The sequence below is a fragment of the Herpailurus yagouaroundi genome, unplaced genomic scaffold, assembly GCF_014898765.1.
Source record: "Herpailurus yagouaroundi ecotype Mexico unplaced genomic scaffold, PumYag 208, whole genome shotgun sequence".
In the NCBI taxonomy this organism is placed as follows: Eukaryota; Metazoa; Chordata; class Mammalia; order Carnivora; family Felidae; genus Herpailurus; species Herpailurus yagouaroundi.
Window position 1 is genome coordinate 6,854,231 of NW_024412439.1, and position 20,738 is coordinate 6,874,968.

A 20,738-nucleotide genomic window follows, 5' to 3' on the forward strand; every position below is an offset into this window, starting at 1 on the left:
TTTTGGTTTCAAGTGAGAGACGTGTGACTCTTCCCTTCACTTGAACACTTAGAAGCCATTGTGGGTTATTAACTGTCCTAATTTCAATATTGTTGTATGTCAGGGAATAGGGGGCCAATGGAGAGGGAGAGAGACAGAGGAATGGCCAGTCGATGGAGCAGTCAGAACACATAAACAATGATCAATTGAGTTTGCTGTTTTATTGTTTTATTTTTTTAAATAATTTCTTTCAATGTTTATTTTTGAGAGAGACAGAGAGCGATCGGGGAGGAGCAGAGAGAGGAGCAGGGAGCACAGAATCCGAAACAGGCTCCAGGCTCTGAGCTGTCAGCACAGAGCCCAACGCGGGGCTTGAACCCACGAACCACAAGATCATGACCTGAGCCAAAGTCGGACACTTAACTGACTGAGCCACGCAGGCATCCCAAGTTTGCTGTTTTAAATGGGCATGGTCTATGCACTGCAGAGCAATTACATTTATAATATCAAAAATCACTGATCACCATAACAAATATAATACTGAAAAAGTTTGAAATATTGTGAGAATGACCAAAATGTGACACAGAGAAATGAAGTGAGCAAATGTTGTTGTTAAAATGACACCTACAGACTTGCTCAATGCGAGGCTGCCGCAAAACCTCTATTTGTAAAAAATGCATTACCTGCAAGGCTCAGTAGAGTGAAATGCAACAAAATGAAGCATGCCTGTATTTAGCTTTCTTTTGTGAAGAATTTTCGCTTTGTTTTTGGCTGGTCAAAGAGTTCTGGGTTTATCATTTTCTTTTCCTCTAGTCCTTTAAGGATCTCTCTCCACCGTCTCTGGCTTGCATAGCTCCCTATGAGAAGTCTGCTGTAATTTTTCTCTTTGCTCCTTTGCATATACTTCAGCCCCGCTCCTGCCCCTCGGCCCGTCTGCTTTACCCTTGGGTTTCCTCAACTTCATTATGAGTTACCTTTACAGAGTTTTCGTTGGGTATATTCTTCATGGGGCTTGTTGAGTTTCTTGTGCCTGTGGGTTTGCAGTTTTCACCAAATTTGCCAAACTGTGGCTCTCATTTCTTCAAGTATTTTTTTTTTTTGTCTGATTCTCCCCTTTACCTCTGTCCTCTGAGACCCCAATTATTGTATGTCAGACCATGAGACCACAGGTCACTGTTGTGCTGTTTACTTTTTTAACGTATTTTTTCTTTTTCCTTCACTTCGGATAGTTTCTTTTGCTATGTTTTCATCAGTTGCAAATCTTCCAAAGTGCGTGTTTCATTCAGCTACTGTATTTTACATCTCTGTCAATTTCATTTTTTTATCTTCTATTTGTACTTCATCACACTCTTACTTTCCTCTTTTTTCTTCAGCATACGGAGCAAACTTACAATTGGCTCTTAACCTCCTTGCCTGTGAATTCCATCATCCCTGCCACTGCTGGCTCCATTTCAACTGATCCGCTTTTCTCCTGGATATGGATCAGATATTCCTGCTTCTTTACATGCCTGTAATTAGTTTATGTCAGACACTATGAGTTTTACAGTTTTGAGTGCTGGATTTCACTGTATTCCTTTAAATAGTACTGGAAATAATTTTTTGTGGCCTGCAGTTAATTTACTTGAAATCAGTGGATCTGTTGGAGGCTTGCATTTCAGCTTTGTTGCGGGGGGAGTGCAGACCAGCTTTCAGTCTTAGTCTGGGTCCAGTTCAGCCCACTGCTGAGTTGCTACCCTTCTGAGAATCCTCCCTGATGCCTCCTGTTTTTGTCTTGCTTTCTGCTCCAGCTGGTGGGAACACAAACTATTCCCAGCTCTGCATGAGCTCCAAGAATTCTTTCTGCTCCTTTGTCATGGTTCCTTCCCAGCTTGGGTAGAGTTTTCTCACTCATGTGCAGAGACAGCATCAGCCAGCAGAGTGTCGGGGGATCTCTCTGCAGATGTCTGAGACTCTTTGTCTGGGCAGCTCCCTGCCATAGGCACTCTGGCCTGCAGACTCCACCACCGTGGCCTCCACGAGCTCTGCTCTGCATGTCTCGGTGCAGCACAACTGTGGAGCTCTTTCCTGAACTGTAGCCCAGAAACCGCGTGCACGTCGTACGCTTGCACAATGAAGGGACTGCATTTCTTCTTCCCTTTCTGTCTCATATCACAGTTATGTCATTATGCGTTTGTCCAAACGCCTGGGATGTACAGCACCAACAGTGAGCCCCAGTGTAGACTACACTACAGGCTGTGGGTGATTGTGATGAGTCAGTGTGGGCTCCTCAGTTGTGAGAAATGGACGACTCTGGTGGGAGATGCGGCTAGCGGGGCAGGCTGCGTGCGGGGGCAGGGGGTATGTGGGAAAGCTCTGTACCTTCCTCTTAATTCTTCTGTGAACCTAAAACTGCTCTAAAAAAAATAAACTCTTATAATAAAAAAAAATGCAATACTTAATTTTTAACACCATTTGGAAATCTGGAATCGTTTTGATAGAGGAACCTAAAATGCGTAACTTGGCTTTCTTAAAAGTTTCTCACATCTGCTTGTAATATGGTGTTAATTCATTCTGACGATGGTTTTGCATTTGCTAATTGAATGTGCAAGTGACAGAGCCTTAGAGAATGTGCTGTCTCTGAGGTGGTGCCAGTTTGAGAGTGAAGAACAATTTAGGAAAAGAGGAAACCATTCACCTTGCAGTAAGGTTTCTGAAGGTTTCTGAAGTCAGTATTCCCACGACCTTGAGCTGAAGTAGATATGACTCAGGTTCATAGCAGGAGCTGAGAAGTAAAGGGAGAACCTCGCCCCAAATTCACTCAATGTAACTTGTGTCCTTTTCTTAGGAGAAGAGGAAATATATAATCTAGGATAGCATGTCTGGAAAGCTGTTGAGAAAACATCAGTTTCCAGGGCACCTGGGTGGCTCAGCCGGTTAAATGTCTGATTTCGGCTCAGGTTATGATGTTATGGTTTGTGAGTTCGATCCCCACGTCAGGCTGTGTGCTGACAGCTCGGAGCCTGGAGCCTGCTTTGGATTCTGTGTCTTCCACTCTGCCCTTCCCCTGTGCTTTCTCTCTCTCTCTCTCTCTCTCTCTCTCTCTCTCTCTCAAAAATAAATAGACATTAAACAAAATTTTTTTAAAAGAAAAAGAAAACATCAGTTTCCTAAGGTGTTGACAGATTGGTGGAGGCTGGGGTGAGTCAGCAAATTTCTGTGGCCAAGCTCTGGGTAAGTGGGCCCTTCTTAAGGACTCAAGCTATACTGTCATACGGAAACCTTTTTTTACATTTGTTCAAGCCCAATTTCCTCAAGTTCCTCCCACCTGCACCCTGTGTGACCCTGATTGATATCTGTACTCACTTGCTAACAGGTCAAGAGTCAACAAGAAGACAGCTTACAGAGAAAACATGGACTCCTTCTCGAGGGGCTACAGGATGCACCCTGTCCTGGTGGCCCGTTCCTGTCTGTTTTTCCCTCCCTAGGAAAGTGGTCTCTGCAACCAGCTTTCATTTGTATGAAACACAGGAGGTGAGGAGATGGGCGGCCGCCGCCCGGTGGGAAGCAGGAGCGATATGGGCCTGCGTCCCTTCCCATCTGGCTTCCCGACTGAGGGAGACAGCAGCCCGTCTAGCTGGGTCTTCTGATGGAAGACTGGAGGCACGAGGGCCACATCGGCTGCCCGGTGAGTGGTGACCGGAAGTCGTTGAAGGGCCAAAGCAAGGCCCCCCGTCAGACCTGCACACGCAGTCAGCACACAGTGGCACAAAGAACCGAGTAGCTGTCCAAGTCAGCAAGGTGGACTTCAGTGTGAGCATCGTTCACGTGTTTAGAAACAGGTCTTGTTCATTAGTCATCGAAAGCCTAGGGAAAAAAGTCTGACGTCCTCACACATTTGAATAATCAGGGACGCCTGTGGCTCAGTCGATTGAGCGTCTGACTCTTGATTTTGGCTCAGGTCGTGATCTCACAGTTTGTGAGTTCGAGCCCCGCATCGGGCTCTGTGCGCTGACAGTGCGGAGCCTGCTTGGGCTTCTCTCTCTCTCTCTGCCCCTCCCCTGCTTGCTCTCTCACACAATAAATAAATTAACTTAAAAAAATCTATATTGAAAAAAACATTTGAATAATCAGAAACAATTCCCAGCCCTACCCAGGGTCTAGGCTGGTCACGGCTCCACCAGAGAGGGCACCGCCCAAACGCAGTATCACGCAAGCCACAAATGTGGGCGGTGTGTGTAATTTTAAATTTTCTCATAGCCACAAAAAAAAAGTTAAAAAGACTCAGATGAACTAAATTTTCATAATATATTTCATTTAACTCAATATATGTAAAATGTCAAATATTTTGATATGTAGTTAATATACAAATTAATAGGATATTTTATGTTTTTTGTCTTATATCATTGAAATATGGTATTTATTTATTTTTACTTTTTCATGGAAAATTTTTCCTTTTATTTTCATTCCAGTGTAGTTAATGCACAGTGTTATGTTAGTCTCTGGTGTCCAACATAGTGACTCAACAATTCTGTACATTACTCAGTGCTCATCTTGATAAATGTTCTCTTATCCCCATCACTTTAGAGTGACCCCATCCCCCCACCCCCTTCCCTCTGGTGACCATCAGTGTGTTCTCTATAGTTAAGGGTCTTTTCTTTCATTGGTTTCTTTTTTCTTTGTTCCTTAAGTATCACATATGAGTGAAATCATATGGTATTTGTCTTTCTCAGATTTATTTCACTTAGCATTATACTCTCTAGATCATCCATGTTGTTGCAAACGGCAAGATTTCATTCTTTTTTATGGCTGAGCAATATTCCATTGTGTATATGTGTATGTACACACACGCACACACACACACACACACACACACACACACACTACATCCTCTTTATCCACTCATCTGTCAATGGACACTTGGGTTGGTCCATCAATTGGCTATTGTAAATAGTGCTACAATAAACATAGGGGAGCACATATCTTTTCAAATGAGTGCTCTCATATTCTTTGGGTAAATACCGAGTAGTGAGATTACTGGATCATAGGGTAATTCTGGTTTGAACTTCTTGAGGAACCCCCACACTGCTTTCCACAGTGGCTGCACCAATTTGCATTCCCACCAGCAGTACGTGAGGGTTCCTTTTTCTCCACGTCCTCGCCAACACTTGTTTCTCGTGTTTTGAATTTTAGCCATTCTGGTAGATAGGAGGTGATATCTCATTGTGGTTTGATTTGCATTTCTCTGATGATAAGTGATGTTGAGCATCTTTTCATATGTCTTTAGCCATCTGTGTGTCTTTTGTGGAGAAATGTCTGTTTATGTCTTCTGGCCAATTTTTTTGAGGTTTTATTTATTTTTGAGAGAGAGAACGAGAGAGAGAATGTGCATGTGTGATTGGAGGAGGGAGAGAGAGAATCCCAAGTAGGTTTCATGCTGACGGTACAGAGCCCAACATGGGGCTCTACCCCATAAACTGCAAGATCATGACCTGAGCCGAAATTGAGTCGGGTATTTAATCTTAACCGACTGAGCCACCCAGGCACCTGCCCATTTTTAATTTGGATTATTTAAGTGTTGATTGTAAAAGTTCTTTATATATTTTGGACACTAACCCTTTATCAGATATGTCATTTGCAAATATCGTCTTCCTTTCAGTGGGATGTCTTTTAGTTTTGTTGATTGTTTTCTTCGCTGTGCAGAAGCTTTTTCTTTTCATGAAGTCGCAATAGTTTATTTTTACTTGTGTTTCCCTCGCCTCTGAGACTTTTCCAGAAAGCTGTTGTTAGGGCTGATGTCAGAGAAGTTCCTGCCTGTGTCCTCTTCTGGGATTTTTATGGTTTCAGGTCTCACATTTAAGTCCTTAATCCATTTTGAGTTTATTTTCATGTATGGCATTAGAAAGTGTCTAGTTTCATTCTTTTGTAACTGTCCAGTTTTCCCATCACCATTTGTTGAAGAGATTTTTTTCCCCATTGCATATTCTTGCCTCTTTTGTTGAAGACTAGTTGACTGTATAATCATGGGTTTATGTCTGGGCTTTGTTCTGTTCTATTACTCTATGTGTTTGTGTTTGTGCCAGTACCATACTGTTTTGATTTCTACAGTTTTGTAATATAACTTGAAGTCTGGAATTGTGATACCCCCAGCTTTGTTTCTCATTTTCTTGTGGTTCCATACAAACTTTAGGATTGTTTGTTCTAGTTCTGTGAAAAATGCTGTTGGTATTTTGATAGAGATTGCATTAAATCTGTAGATTGCTTTGGATAGGACGGACATATTAACAATGTTTGTTCTTCCAATCAGTGAGTGTGAAATGTCTTTTCATTTGTTTGTGTCATCTTCAATTTCTTCCATAAATGTTGTATAGTTTGTAGATGACCGGTCTTTCACCTCTTTGGCTAAGTTTATTCCTCGGTATCTTGTTATTTTTGATGCAGTTGTAAATGGGATTGTTTTCTCAATTTCTCTTTCTGTTGCTTCATTATTAGTGTATAGAAATGCAACAGATTTCTGTACATTGGTTTTGTATCCTGCAACTTTACTGAAATCATTTATCAGTTCTAGTAATTTTTTGGTGAAGTCTTTAAGGTTTTCTTTTTTTTTTTTTTTTGGATTTTTGTTTTTCAAATGCTTATTTATTTATTTTTGAGCGAGAGAGGTAGACAGCAAGCAAGGGAGGGGCAGAGAGAGGGAGACAAAATCCTAAGCAGGCTTGACACAGAGCCTGATGCAGGGCATGAACTCACCAACTGTGAGATCATGACCTGACCCGAAACCAAGAATCAGACGCTGAACTGTCTGAGCTACCCTAGCATCCCTGTTTTTGTTTTTTTGTTTTTTTGTTTTTTTTAATCTTTAAGTAAGCTCCACACCCAACATGGGGCTTGAACTCATGATCTTGAGGTCAAGAGTTGCACGCTCTACCAACTGAGCCATCCAGGTGCCCCTTTAGTGTTTTCTATCTATAGTATCATATTATCTGCAAATATTGAAAATTTTACTGGGGTGCCTGGGTGGCTCAGTCAGTTAAGCGGCCGACTTTGGCTCAGGTCATGATCTCGCGGTCTGTGAGTTCAAGCCTCGCGTCGGGCTCTGTGCTGACAGCTCAGAGCCTGGAGCCTGTTTCAGATTCTGTGTCTCCCTCTCTCTGACCCTCCCCTGTTCATGCTTTGTCTCTCTCTGTCTCAAAAATAAATAAACGTTTAAAAAAAATTAAAAAAAAAAAAAAGAAAATTTTACTTCTTCTTTACCAGTCTGGATGCCTTAAAGTTTTTTTCTTGTCTGATTGCTGTGGCTAGGACTTTCAGTACTACATTCAATAAAAGTGGGAACAGTGACCATTTTTCTCTTGTTCCTGACTCTAGGGGGAAAGCTGTCAGAGTCTCAGCATTGAGGATGATGTTAGCTGTGATGTTTTCATATATGGCCTTTATTATGTTGAAGTAGGTTTCCTGTAACCCTACTTTGTGGAGGTTTTTTGTTTTTTGTTTTTTCAGCCATGAATGGAGGTTCTACTTTATCAGGTGCTTTTTCTGCATCTATTGAAAGGATTGTGTGGTTTGTATCCTTTCTCTTATTTATGTGAAGTGTCATGTTCATTGATTTGTGAATATTGAACCACTCCTGCATTTCAGGATTAAATTCCACTTGATTGCGGTGAATGATGTATTTAATGTATTGTTGGGTTGAGTTTTCTAATATTTTGTTAAGTTTTGCACATCTCTGTTCATCAGAGATATTGGCTGATAGTTCTCTTTATGTAATGTCTTTATCTGGTTTTGGTATCAGGGGAATGCTGGCCTCATAGAGTGAATTTGGAAATCTTCCTCCCTCTTCTATTTTTTGAAATAGTTTGAGAAGAATAGATATTAACTCTTCTTTTAATGTTTGGTAGATTCACCTGTGAAGCCATCTGGTCCTGGGCTTTTGTTGTTCTGGGAGGGTTTTGATTGCTGACTCAATTTCATTGCTGATAATCGGTCTGTTTAAATTTTTTTTTTCAACGTTTATTTATTTTTTTTGGGACAGAGAGAGACAGAGCATGAACGGGGAAGGGGTAGAGAGAGAGGGAGACACAGAACCGGAAACAGGCTCCAGGCTCTGAGCCATCAGCCCAGAGCCTGACGCGGGGCTCAAACTCACGGACCGCGAGATCGTGACCTGGCTGAAGTCGGACGCTTAACCGACTGCGCCACCCAGGCGCCCCAATAATCGGTCTGTTTAAATTTTCTATTTCTTCCTGATTCAGTGTTGGGAGGTTATATGCTCTTAGGAATTTATCCATTACTTCTAGGTTGTTCAATTTGTTGGCATATAGTTTTTCATAATACTCTCTAATAATCCTTTTTATTTCTGAGCTGTCAGTTTTTATTTCTCCTTTTGCATTTTCGAAGTAGGCTACACACCCACCATGGAGCCCAACGTAGGGCTTGAACTCACAACCCTGAGGTCAAGACCTGAGCTGAGATCAAGAGTCAGATGCTTAACTGACTGAGCCACCCAGGAGGCCCTCTCCTCTTTATGATCTCGTTTTCGTCCTCTAGCTCTTTCTCTCTCTTTTTTAAATGAGTCTGGCTAAAATGTTATCAATTTTGTTGATCTTTTCAAAGAACCAGCTCCTGGTTTCACTGAACCGTTCTATTGTTATTTTTTTAAAGTTTCTATTTTGTTTATTTCTGCTCTAATCTTTATTATTTCCTTCCTTCTATAGTTTGTTCTTCTTTTTCTAGCTCCTTTAGGTGGAAGGTTAGGTTGAGATTGTTCTTGCTGCTTCAGATAGGCCTGTATTGCTTTCTTTTATTTTTTTTAAATTTTTTTTTTCAACGTTTATTTATTTTTGGGACAGAGAGAGACAGAGCATGAACGGGGGAGGGGCAGAGAGAGAGGGAGACACAGAATCGGAAGCAGGCTCCAGGCTCCGAGCCATCAGCCCAGAGCCCGACGCGGGGCTCGAACTCCCGGACCGCGAGATTGTGACCTGGCTGAAGTCGGACGCTTAACTGACTGCGCCACCCAGGCGCCCCCAGATAGGCCTGTATTGCTTTAAACTTCCCTCTTAGAACCACTTTTGCTGCGTCCCAAAGATTTTGGACCATTGTGTTTTCATTTGCATTTGTCTCCATGTATTTTTTTCTTTCCTCATTGATTTATTGGTTGACCCATTCATTGTTTAGTAGCATGTCCTTTAACCTCCATGTATTTGTGCTCTTTCCACATCTTTTCTTATAGCTGATTTCTAGTTTCATAGCACCGTGGTTAGAAAAGATGCACGGTATGACTTCGATCCTTTTGCATTTGTTGAGACTTGTGTGGTCTACTGTGTAATCCATGTGCACTTGAAAAAAATGTGAATTCTGCTACTTTAGGATGGAATGTTCTGAATGTATCTGTTAAATCCATCTGGTCCATATGTCTTCCTTCTCCCCTCCCCCCAATTTTTTTAATATTTGATATAATAAAATTTATTTATATTTGAAGAGAGAGTGTGAGTGGGAGAGGAGCAGGGAGAGAGCAGCCACAGAATCCGAAGCAGGCTCCAGGCTCCAAGCTGTCAGCACAGAGCCTGATGTGGGGCTCGAACCCCCAAACTTTGAGATCATGACCTGAGCCGAAGTCGGACGCTTAACCGACTGAGCCACCCAGGTACCCCCCTTCCCTTTGTGTTTGTGTGTGTGTGTCCCCTTCAAAGCCACTATTTCCTTGTTGACTTTCTGTTTGGATGATCTTTCCATTGATGTAAGTGGGTTGTTAAAGGCCCCTACTATTGTATGACTATCGGTTACTTTTTTTTTTTTTTTTTAATTTTTTTTTCAACGTTTATTTATTTTGGGGACAGAGAGAGACAGAGCATGAACGGGGGAGGGGCAGAGAGAGAGGGAGACACAGAATCGGAAACAGGCTCCAGGCTCCGAGCCATCAGCCCAGAGCCTGACGCGGGGCTCGAACTCCCGGACCGCGAGATCGTGACCTGGCTGAAGTCGGATGCCTAACCGACTGCGCCACCCAGGCGCCCCTCGGTTACTTTTTTAAATGCGTTATTGTTTTATGTATTGGGGTGCCCTCATGTTGGGTGCACAGAAAGATTTACGATTGTTACATCTTCTTGTTGAATCGTCCCCTGAATATCTAACGTCCTTCTTTGTCTCTTGTTACGGCCTGTTTCCAAGTCTATTTTGTCCAATGTAAGTATTGCTACCCCGGCTTTCTTTTCACATCCATTTGCAGGATAAATGCTTCTCCATCCCGTCACTTTGAATCTGCACACATGTTCAGATCTGAAATGAGTCTCCTGGAGGAAGCATACAGATGGGTCTTGTTTTCTTATCCGTTCCGTCACCCTATGTCTTTTGATTGGAAGCTTTAGTCCATTTACATGCAAAGAATTATTGACAGGTATGTACATATTTATTGCCATTTTGTTACTTTATGGCTGTATTTGTAGTTCTTCTCTCTTCCTTTCTTGTTCTCTCACTATAAATGGGCTTTCTTTAGAGACAGATTTGGATTCCTTCCCCTTTATTTTTTGCACATCTGCTGGGTTCTGACTTGCGGTTACCATTAGGTTTGTGTGTAACACCTTTTGCATATAACCGTCTGTGGGAAGTTGATGGCTGCTTCCGTTTGAACGCCTTCTAAAGCACTAAATATTTACCCCTTTCTCCCCCATGTTTTAGGCACGTGGGGTCATGCTTTCCATCCTTTGATCTTGTGAATCCCTTGAACGATTTTTATAGGTATCGCTAATTTTACTGCCTTTGTGCTTCCTCTGTTCCCTACTCCTGTGCGTCGGTCCTCCGCGACAGGGAACTTGCCCCCGCCCCCGGGACTAAGGCCAGCCGGGTTGGAGGGGGAGGATCCTCAAAGTGCGCGAGCTGGGGGAGATGTGGTCTTAGGAAGGTTTGCGCTGGTGTCCTGGGGAAGGGGACTCAGCGCAGGACTGAGGCTGTGGCATACCGCGGAAACAAGTTCCTTCGGTAGTAAATGTCCCTACACTGGCTCCTACAGGTGGCCTTGGGTTTATGCTGGAAGGCGGGGGAGGCAGCTCCTTTGTTCCTGGGGGAGTCTCCCTAGGATCTCTGCCCCTCCAGACGTGCTCGGAGATTAGTAAATAACTCTCCCTCCCAGGCATTTTTCAAAATCCTGCTTTGATGTTGTATCTGCACAGGCTGTCTTTTGTCCTGTTTCTTTAAGGGACTCGGTTTCCTTTTGGCCTCTGGTTCTCCCAGAGCCGAGCCTGCTGATTTTTAAAATTCTAGGTTTTTGAGTTCCGCCGGTTGTAAGAACTCATGTAATTTGGCCCCTCCGGTTTTCAAAGCCAGATGTTGCGGGGGTTTGTCCCCGCTGTGAGTGCTCCCCAGTGTGACGGTCTGTTTCTCCCCCTTCCCACCCTCTTTGATGCGGCCTCTTTACTTTCAGTTGTAGAGGTTCTTCTGCCAGTCTTCGGGCCATTTTCTGGGTTATTTACACAGATGTGTCACCTAGTTGTATCTGTGGGTGAGGCAAGCTTCCCAGCCTCTTTCCTAAATACGGTGTTTCATTTCTGCTTAACAGAACATCTCAATTTGGACCAGTCACATTTTAAGTGCTACCCTGTCATTGGTTGCTACTGTAGACAGTACAGATCTAGGAATTTAGCTTCTCATGTAATTTTTCTACCCAGGCAGAGGATTTTCCTGGGCCCACTGCCATCCGTACATGGCTCTTTGAAAGCTATACCTAGCTGTTACTGTAAAGAAAGAAACTGGACTTTGGGAGTTTTGTACATCAGACTTTTGTGCGTTTGGTTAGTGGGAGCCGGTACCTTTGGCCAATCAGCTTGGAGTACTCGCAGGACCTAATTCTTTGTTGTGTTATGGCTACAAGCCAGAGGTCTTTTTTCTCCCCCCAAGTTCATTTGTTTTGAGAGAGAGGAGCAGGGACAGAGGGAAAGAGAGAATCCCAGGCAGCGTGGAGCCTGATGCTGGGCTCGAGCTCACAAACTGTGAGCCTCCCAGGCGCCCCAAGGAGCCAGATGTCTGACTGTGGTGAATCCCCAAGACAGTTCCTCTCTCTGGGGACGTGGCTGTGGCAAAATGACGTCCCTTAGGCGGCTCCCCTACCTTCCTCCACCTCTTCTGCGCTTTGAGCCCCTCCGCTCCTTGGGCTTAGCGTACTGTGCCTCTCAGTTCAGCTGATACTTTTTGGGTAGCCTTCCGGCTTCCCATCCAGCCAGTCGTGAATGGTTACAAGTTTCTCTACCGTAAATGCTATGAGTATTGACTTAATGATTTAAAACGTTACCCCCCTCCTAACTTTGGGGCCGAGTCTGAGCCTGTCGGGTGTGCTGGGTAGCGTGAGTGGCCCTCTGTCCTCCTGAACCACTGCCAGGACTTTAAAGCGACTGTGTCCCAGAGAAGGGGACGGCAACAAGGGGAGCCTCAGAATCTCCTGCCAGGTGAGCCGGTCCACAGAGCCCGTCTTCTGTCCCAGCAGCGTCCTGGGGGGAAGCCCGGAGCTGAGCAGATGCGCACTGTGTGGCGGGGCCCTCCCCGGCCAGCCCCTCCCCTGGGCCATCAGGTCGCTCCCCTTTCTGAACTCTGTCGCCATCCCCTCGCCCCCTGATCTCACCACCTTCTTCTTCTACCTACTTGTCTTAACACTGTGCTTCACAGACGGCTCATCCCAAGGATCACCTGGCTGCTGCTTGAAGATACAGGCGACCAGGCCAGTCTGGGGGCCTGTCCTAATGAGACTGGGTTTAGAGGACAGCGTTTTAGAGGGTCTGCTCTCGGGCGCCTGGGGGGCTCAGTCGGTTGAGTGTCTGACTCTTGACTTCCGCTCAGGTCGTGATCTCATGGTTCGTGGGTTCGAGCCCCGCTCAGGGCTCTGCACTGACAGTGTGGAGCCTGCTTGGGATTCTCTCTCTCCCTCTTTCTCTCTGCCCTTCTCCCGTTTTCTCTCTCAAAATAAATAAACTTAAAAAAATAAAAAAAAGTGTTCTCCAGCTCACAGAGGGACCAGGAGGAAAAGGCCACAAATGCACAGCTGTCCTGACTGCTTGTGGGTCAGTGTTCTGTCACCGCCTTCCGAAACTCACCATACCCCACTTACTCGCCTGCGTGGACCGTCTGCTCCGGCCAAAGCAGGTAGCTCCTAGAGCAGGGCTAGGGTTCCTCTTTTGGAAGCGGTGGAAGATTCTTCTCCTTGTCCCCACCGGTTTCTCCCCTGCCCCCTCCAGCCACTTCTCCTCTGGGGCCTTCCCTCTTCCCACGGCTCTCTGTGCATCCTGTGTTGGGATCTGCCTGTGTGCTCCTTCTGGAGAGGAAGGCCCCCCTTTCGGTCTCCCTGCACCCACCGGCATGGAGTGCTGAGACCTGTCCAGGGCACTCATCGGTCAGCTGTGCTTGAACCAGACTGGGGAAGGCAAGCAGAAACGTCCTCACCCACCCCTTCCTCTGCCCGCAGGCACACTCGGGGATTCACCCAACCCCAGTCACGGCTCTCGGAAGAAACACGACTGAATGGATTGGAAGATGGATGGGTAAGTGCACTGCACAAATTGCACGGATTTGATCAGCTAAGGCTACAGCAAAGCTCCTGGAGGTAATTACCAAGAGGGACCTGTGTACCACAGTCACGGACCTGCGTAATGTGACAGGCAAAGGCCTTGCTCACATTCGAGACCGTCCTATGAAACTCTGTGTTTCATTTGATCACAAGCTGGCACGTAATTTGGAAACATGACCAAATACGGTCTTCGACACGCCTTTCTGTCCTTTCTCCTGGTTTCCCTCCATCTAAACCGGCAGGCAGGGGTGGGGAGAAGGAAATGAACAGATAAAACAAAACCCACTAACGTAGATTGTGCAGGCTGTCTCATAGTTTCTATGTGACTACTTGTGACAAGATGCACGGCTGTTGTAACCGTGGCTGTGTGACCCCAAGAGCCGCGCCCCAGGCCGCGGGTCACACCGCGGACCTCCGGGCCCGGCCGAGCATTCGCTGCCAGCTCCTCTTCCGTCTGAAAGTGCCAGTGTAAACGGACCGCAGTCCCCTTCCTCAGCTCCTGAACGGCAGCCTGCCCTCCCATTCAGCTGTCATCGAGGTGCACGGTCCGTCGGGGTCCACGCCAGGCCCCTGAACAGTTCTCTGCTGGTGCCTAAACTTGTTCGAGTCACTGGGGGCAGAAACAGCAGACTCTTCCGTTGCTCAAGAGGGAGGAAGAGCCTGTGCGATTACCTTGGACCTCTCAGTCCAACCTCGAGGTTGTCAAAGGCGAAAATTCTCCCCTTTCCCCCGACGGGGCCATAATAGTCATCAGCTAATACTCTGAGGGTACTTACTACACGCCAGGGATGGTTCTAAACATTCTATGTGGATCAACTTACTTAGTCCTTCCCCAAAGCCTTATGAAGCAGGACCATTACGCCTGTTCTACGGGCAAAGAAGCTGAGATACAGTGAGATGTAAGTCACTTCGCTAGGGCCACACGGCAAAGAATCACAGGGGCTGGGAGGCGACCCCAGGACCGTCTAGTTCTAGAACCTGCTTTTTTTTTTGTTTTTTTTTTTTTAAACGTTGATTTATGTTGAGAGAGAGAGAGAATCCCAAGCAGGCTGCTCACTGTCAGCACAGGGCCTGACGCGGGGCTCGAACTCACACACTGAGCTGAAGTCAAGAGTCGGACACTCAGCCGACAGCCGCCCAGGTGCCCCTAGAACCTGTACTTTTATTCAGCGCTACTTTGACCCCCATGGAAGCAACTTATCCTACATCAGTAGAAGACACCGGGCTGGGGAGACCCTCTCCTTGCTCCTTGGAGTGTGGTCTCCTGGGGGGGGGGCTCCGAGCCAGCTGGGCTCATTCCACCCTCGCAGCTGCATGCTTTCGGACCCTTGTGTCTTGACCTCCCTGCAGCCCAGCCAGACCCTGGCGTCTGGAAGCCACACCTCCCCGGGCACTCAGATCGCTCTAGGACGGCTCTCCAGCGCCCCAGTCCGCGGGAGCCCCCTCTCCCCAGGGGGGTCCGGCCGTGTCCTCTGGCGGTGCCCCTTCCCACCAAGACCTCACCCACCGTACCTTTAAGCCGAGGTCCAGCTCCCTCAGCGAGCGCTGGATCTCTCTGGTGAGGATGTTCATCCGCTCACACTCCTGGAAGGCAACGACGATGTAGGGGCTGTGCTCCTCCACTCTGGCCATCAGCTCCGGCATGTTGAACTCATCTGTCACTCGCTCCAGTATTTCTTCCAGGAGGACCTTGACCTGGCCCGCAACAGGAAACACTGGGTGAAGAAGGGGCTCTAACTCTCCAGGACTCCATTCCCCTGCGATACGGCGGTCAGGACGCCCGTCAGCGATCCCCCGCCATACTCTCGCAGTGTCTACTCCCTTCAGAGTCTCCATGAGGCCGCCCTGCACTTTCTGTCCTTGGGTCCTGGAAGAAGCATCCCCATCCAACACGTGAACCTCCTCCCCAGCCCCATGCTTCCTTTGGCCACACAAGCCATCAGCTAATTAGACCACGGGAGCCAGAACCACCAGGGTGTCTCTCCCGGAAAGTTGGAAATGAAGCACTCAGATCCTGGGTTGTTTGGGGGCAAGCGCTTGGAGGCTGAGTCCGCCATTTTGAAGTAAATGAATAAGCCCAGGAGGTCTGTCAGCAGAGAAAGAAAAACGGAACAAGTACAGTCATAGTAGAACATGTAGCCAGCGGAGAGGGAGGGAGGGGGCCAGAGAGCCGGGCTCCTGGCACACTGTTCTGCCCACTGTCCCCCCTCTTCTGTAACAGGTCCCCGTCTCCACCTGGGAAATCCCCTCCTCTCCACTGTTTTGGGGCACAGTCACAGAGCCCGATCCTCCCATGATCTACGTAGGCCAACCAGATTATCACTCCCAGGAGCACAAAAATTTGAATCTCTGGCCCAAGATTCAGGGGCAGAAAGTGGCTGGAACCACTTACAGAAGTGCCCTGTAAGGACCCCAGAGCCACTGGGATATCTGTCCTTCCTTCGGTCAGTTCCTTTTGACAGAGTGGGCTATTTCTTGCCCATTTCAGCAAAATTAGTCTCTGTTGCTTACAACCAAAGAGCCTCGGCTGAGTTAATACCGTTCCACTACGCATTACCCACGCGAGTGCAAGCAAGCCATCTAGGTCTCCGTCTTTTTATCCATAAAAATTTCCAAGAGTGTCTTTCTCCACCGCCCCCCCCCGGCCCCGCCCAACTCCCAGGGGCTGATGCAGACATCAAATTGAGTGAACTGATGCATGTGGCAGCATCTGAAAGCTATACAGACCTACAGAAAGGGTTATTAATATTCACTCTGCCTTGTATTGTTAGCACACAATACATTCTCTAGGAAAAGAGCTGATGTCTGAAAAGGGAAAGTAAAACCTTATCTCCCTGTCACAAAGGGGTCTCTGGTGCTGTCACAGCAAAAACCAGAACGGAATTTTACCGGTACCTGAGAGCTGTTGCCAGGGGTAGAAGACAAATGGCTAAAATTATATCCTATTTCTATCGCCGGGGCTGAACTTGGAGAAACAGCCCTATATCGGACATCACGCACAAAGAGATGAAAAGATAGGCTGCAGGTGCTGTCCCCAAAATACACCGGACACGGAGAAAAAGATTTCTCCCGTGTCCTGATCCGTCCGAGCAGGATCTGGAAGCCAGGCCTGAGGACGAGCAGGATTGCTAGGGAAGGGAGGAGGTGCACAGACACGGAGAAGCCCGCGGGCCCCTCCGTGGGAGGAGAGGGTTGCAAGGGATGTGGTCTGATGGTTTCCACAAGCGAACGTCTCTTTTTGTTGTCCTTTTTGAGCAATCTGTTTCCCATAAAAATCTAAGCGTTACAGATATTCATTACAAACAAAACCCTCTCACAATTCTTCCCTCGGCGGGGGGGGGGGGGGGCACTGTTAACTGTTACTTTATGATTCCTGCAGATGTCCTTGATGCATATAACCATCCATCCATTATCCCCCCACGCATCAGTTTTGTCTGTCCTGTCTTCACTCCTCGCTCCCTCCCTTCTTTCCATCTATCACCAAGGGAGTCCTGTCATACTTGCTTTTCGTCTTGTAATAAATCCTGCACACGCTATCTTGTTAGTATATATGGACTTGCCTTATTTTTTGTAGCTGTATGTATACTGTTACATATATAATAAATAGTATATAGTAGATATTATTTTGCTGTTTGGGATGGATATCTGGGCTGCTTATCATTTGTACGACTGCGGTCAATCCTGTAATAAACAAACATCCCATGAAATCTGTGTACTTTGGAGTCTTTCCACTGGTTGAATGCCTAGACACAGAATTCTGGGTAAAAAAAAAATGGGAACATTTTAAATTTTAGCAGCTGTTGTTCTGGAAGGTAAGGGTCCAGAATGTCTGTTTTCTTGTTCCCTCACTGCTGCATACTGTCACTTTTAATTTTTTATTTATTTTACTAAATTTTTAGTGGTTTACTTATGTTTGAGAGAGAGAGAGAGAGAGAGAGAGAGAGAGACAGAGTACTAGCTGGGGAGGGGCAGAGAGAGAGGGAGACCCAGAATCCGAAGCAGGCTCCAGGCTCTGAGCCGTCAGCACAGAGCCCGACGCGGGGCTCGAACTCACGGACCGTGAGATCATGACCTGAGCCCAAGTCGGATGCTCAACCGACTGAGCCACCCAGGCGCTCCTAATTAATTTTTAAATTATTTTCGTTTGAGAGAGAGTGAGTGTGCACAAGTGGGGGGGGGGGAGCAGAGGGAGAAAGAGAATCTTAAGCAGGCTCAGTGCAGAGCCTGATGCAGGGTTTGATCCCACAACCCCAGGATCATGACCTGAGTCGAAATCAAGAGACTCTCAACCCACTGAGCCACCCCTTGATATTGTCACTTTTAAAACTCTTTGCCATTAGGTGGAAAATGATATCTCACATACCTTCATTTAGTCGGGAGGGACACTGACAATCCTGTTCTATTTTTATCGGCCCTTTGAATAACTGTGTGAATTTCTTTTGTGTCCGTCTGTCCCCATCTTCTGTCCTTCTCTTGTCCTCCACATGTAAGAACTTTTCGTGTGTTAGTGAGATCCGCCCACTTTCCAGTGTCTGTGCTGCAGAGAAGGTTCTCCTAGCTGCTCTCTGACTTCGTTCACGAGGTTTGTGTGCTTTGCAGATCTGGTTTTAAATTTTTTCCAGTCACCAAATGTGTCACTCTTTATAGATTCTGAGCTGCTTTTTTTTTTTTTTTAAACTTTTTTTTTTCAACGTTTTTACTTATTTTTGGGACAGAGAGAGACAGACATGAACGGGGGAGCGGCAGAGAGAGAGGGAGACACAGAATCGGAAACAGGCTCCAGGCTCTGAGCCATCCGCCCAGAGCCTGACGCGGGGCTCGAACTCCCGGACCGCGAGATCGTGACCTGGCTGAAGTCGGACGCTTAACCGACTGCGCCACCCAGGCGCCCCTGAGCTGCTTTTTTTTAAAAGAAGGTTTGATAATGCCCTCCTCTTTGTAAGATCACAAAAGCATTCACCCAAGTTTTCTTTTAGTACTTTTTATGTTTTCATTGAAACATATTTAAATGCAGCCATCTGTGATAAAAGGAGGGGGGAAACCTGCCTCGCTTTTCTCCAGATGACTAGTCAGTTGTTCGACACCAGCAAAATCCAGCAGTCAAGGGCAAATGGGGGAAACAGGAAAGGGTGTATGTCCAAGGGGGGCCGCTGGAGCCAGCGTGATGGGTTGGGTTGTGTCCCCCTAAAACTCATCTATGGACAGCCTCCCCTCCACAATGTGACTGTGTTTAGAGACAGGGCCTTTAAAGAGGTGACTGAGTTAAAATGAGACTATTGAGGGGCACTTGGGTGGCTTAGCTGGTTGAGCGTCCGTCTTCGGCTCAGGTCACAATCCCACGGTTCGTGGGTTTGAGCCCCGTGTCGGGCTCTGTGCTGACAGCTCAGAGCCTGGAGCCTGCTTTGGATTCTGTGTCTCCCTCTCTCTGCCCCTCTCCTGTTCATGCTCTGTCTCTCTCTCTCAAAAATAAACAAACATTAAAAAAAAAGAAAAAGAGGGGCGCCTGGGTGGCTCAGTCAGTTAAGTGTCCGACTTCAGCTCAGGTCACGATCTCGCGGTCTGTGAGTTCGAGCCCCGCGTTGGGCTCTGGGCTGATGGCTCAGAGCCTGAAACCTGCTTCCGATTCTGTGTCTCCCTCTCTCTCTGTCCCTCCCCCGTTCATGCTCTCTCTCTGTCTCAAAAATAAATAAACGTTAAAAAAAATTAAAAAAAAAAAACAAAAAGAAATACTCTTTGGGTGAACTAGAAAAGCAAACCGCTGGGGCATCTGGGTGGCTCAGTTGGTGAAGTGCCCACCTTTGGCTCAGGTCATGATCTCACAGTTCGTGGGTTTAAGCCCTGCATCGGGCTCTCTGCCATCAGTGAGGAGTCTGCTTCGACTTCTGTCTCCCTCTCTCTCTGTCCCCGCCCTCTCAAAAATAAACAAACATTAAAAAATTAAAGAGGGGAGTCTGGGTGGCTCAGTCGGTTCAGCATCCAACTTCGGCTCAGGTCACAATCTCACGGTTTGTGAGTTTGAGCCCCGCATCGGGCTCTGCACTGGTAGCGTGGAGCCTGCTTGGGATTCTCTTTCTCCCTGTCTCTCTCTGCCCCTTCCCAGCATGCACACACTCTTTCTCTCAAAAATAAATAAACTGAAAGAAGGAAGGAAGGAAGGAGGGAAGGAAGGAAGGAAGGAAAGAGAGAAGGAGGGAGGGAGGAAGGAAGGAAGGAAGGAAAAGAACGAAAGAGGAAGGAAGGAAAGAAAGAAAAGGAAGAAAAGAAGAAAGAAAGAAGAAAGAGAAAGAAGGAGGAAGGAAGGAAGGAAGGATGAAAGAAAGAAAGAAAAAAAGAGGAACGAAGGAAAGAAAAAGGAAGGAAAGAAAGAGAAAGAAGAAGGAAGGAAAGAAAAAGAGAAGAAAGAAAGAAAGAAAGAAAGGGAAAGAGGAAGGAAGGAAGGAAAGAAAGAAAAAAGAAAGAAAGAAAAAGGGAAAGAGGAAGGAAGGAAAGGAAGAGGAAAGAAGGAAAGAAAAAGGAAGGAAAGAAAGAAGAAGGAAGGAAAGAAAGAAAGAAGGAAGAAAGAAAGAAAGAAAAAGAAAAAGGAAAGAAAGAAAGAAAAAGAGAGGAAGGAAGGAAAGAAAGAGGGAGGGAGGGAGGAAGGAAGGAAGGAAGGAAGGAAAAGAACGAAAGGAAGGAAGGAAGGATGAAAGAAAGAAAGAAGAAAGAAAAAGGAAGGAACTAGAGAAAGAAGAAGGAAGGAAAGAAAGACAAAGAGAAGAAAGAAAGAAAGGGAAAGAGGAAGGAAGGAAAGAAAAAAGGAAGAAAGAAAAAGAGAGGAAGGAAGGAAAGAAAGGAAAGAAAGAAAGAAGAAGGAAGGAAAGAAAGACAAAGAAGAAAGAGAAAGAAAGGGAAAGAGGAAGGAAGGAAGGAAGGAAAGAAAGAAAGAAAAAAAGAAAAAGAAAAAAAGAAAAGGAAAGAAAGAAAGAAAAGAAAGAAAAAGAAAGAAAGAAAAGGAAAGAAAGAAAAAGGGAAAGAGAGGAAGGAAGGAAAGAAAGAAAGAAGAAAGAGAAAGAAAGGGAAAGAGGAAGGAAGGAAGGAAAGAAAGAAAGAAAGAAAAAAAGAAAAAGAGAAAGAAAAGGAAAGGAAAGAAAGAAAGGAAAGAAAAGGAAGAAGGAAAGAAAGAAAGGAAAGGAAAGAAAGAAAGAAAAGAAAAGAGAAAGAAAGGAAAGAAAGAAAAAGAAAAAGAAAAGAAAAG

The 20,738-nt window shown here is 46.1% G+C and overlaps 1 protein-coding gene and 1 long non-coding RNA gene across 4 annotated transcripts in view; one reads left to right on the forward strand and one right to left on the reverse strand.

The window, feature by feature from the left end:
* Positions 1-20,738, reverse strand: part of DNAH9 (dynein axonemal heavy chain 9) — a 311,907-nt gene that overhangs the window by 11,635 nt on the left and 279,534 nt on the right. The window contains exon 61 of the mRNA XM_040453174.1: positions 15,017-15,199. Coding sequence (XP_040309108.1) covers positions 15,017-15,199 — 183 coding nt within the window. The remainder of the gene's footprint in view (positions 1-15,016; positions 15,200-20,738) is intronic.
* LOC121015890 (uncharacterized) lies at positions 9,550-13,780 on the forward strand. Of its 3 annotated transcripts, none has more exons than XR_005784031.1 (4): positions 9,550-9,601; positions 10,184-10,351; positions 12,933-13,083; positions 13,403-13,780. It is a non-coding gene; the product is annotated as an uncharacterized LOC121015890 (long non-coding RNA). The 3 variants fall into 3 exon arrangements; XR_005784030.1 differs by having other exon boundaries at positions 12,943-13,083; XR_005784032.1 differs by lacking the exon at positions 12,933-13,083.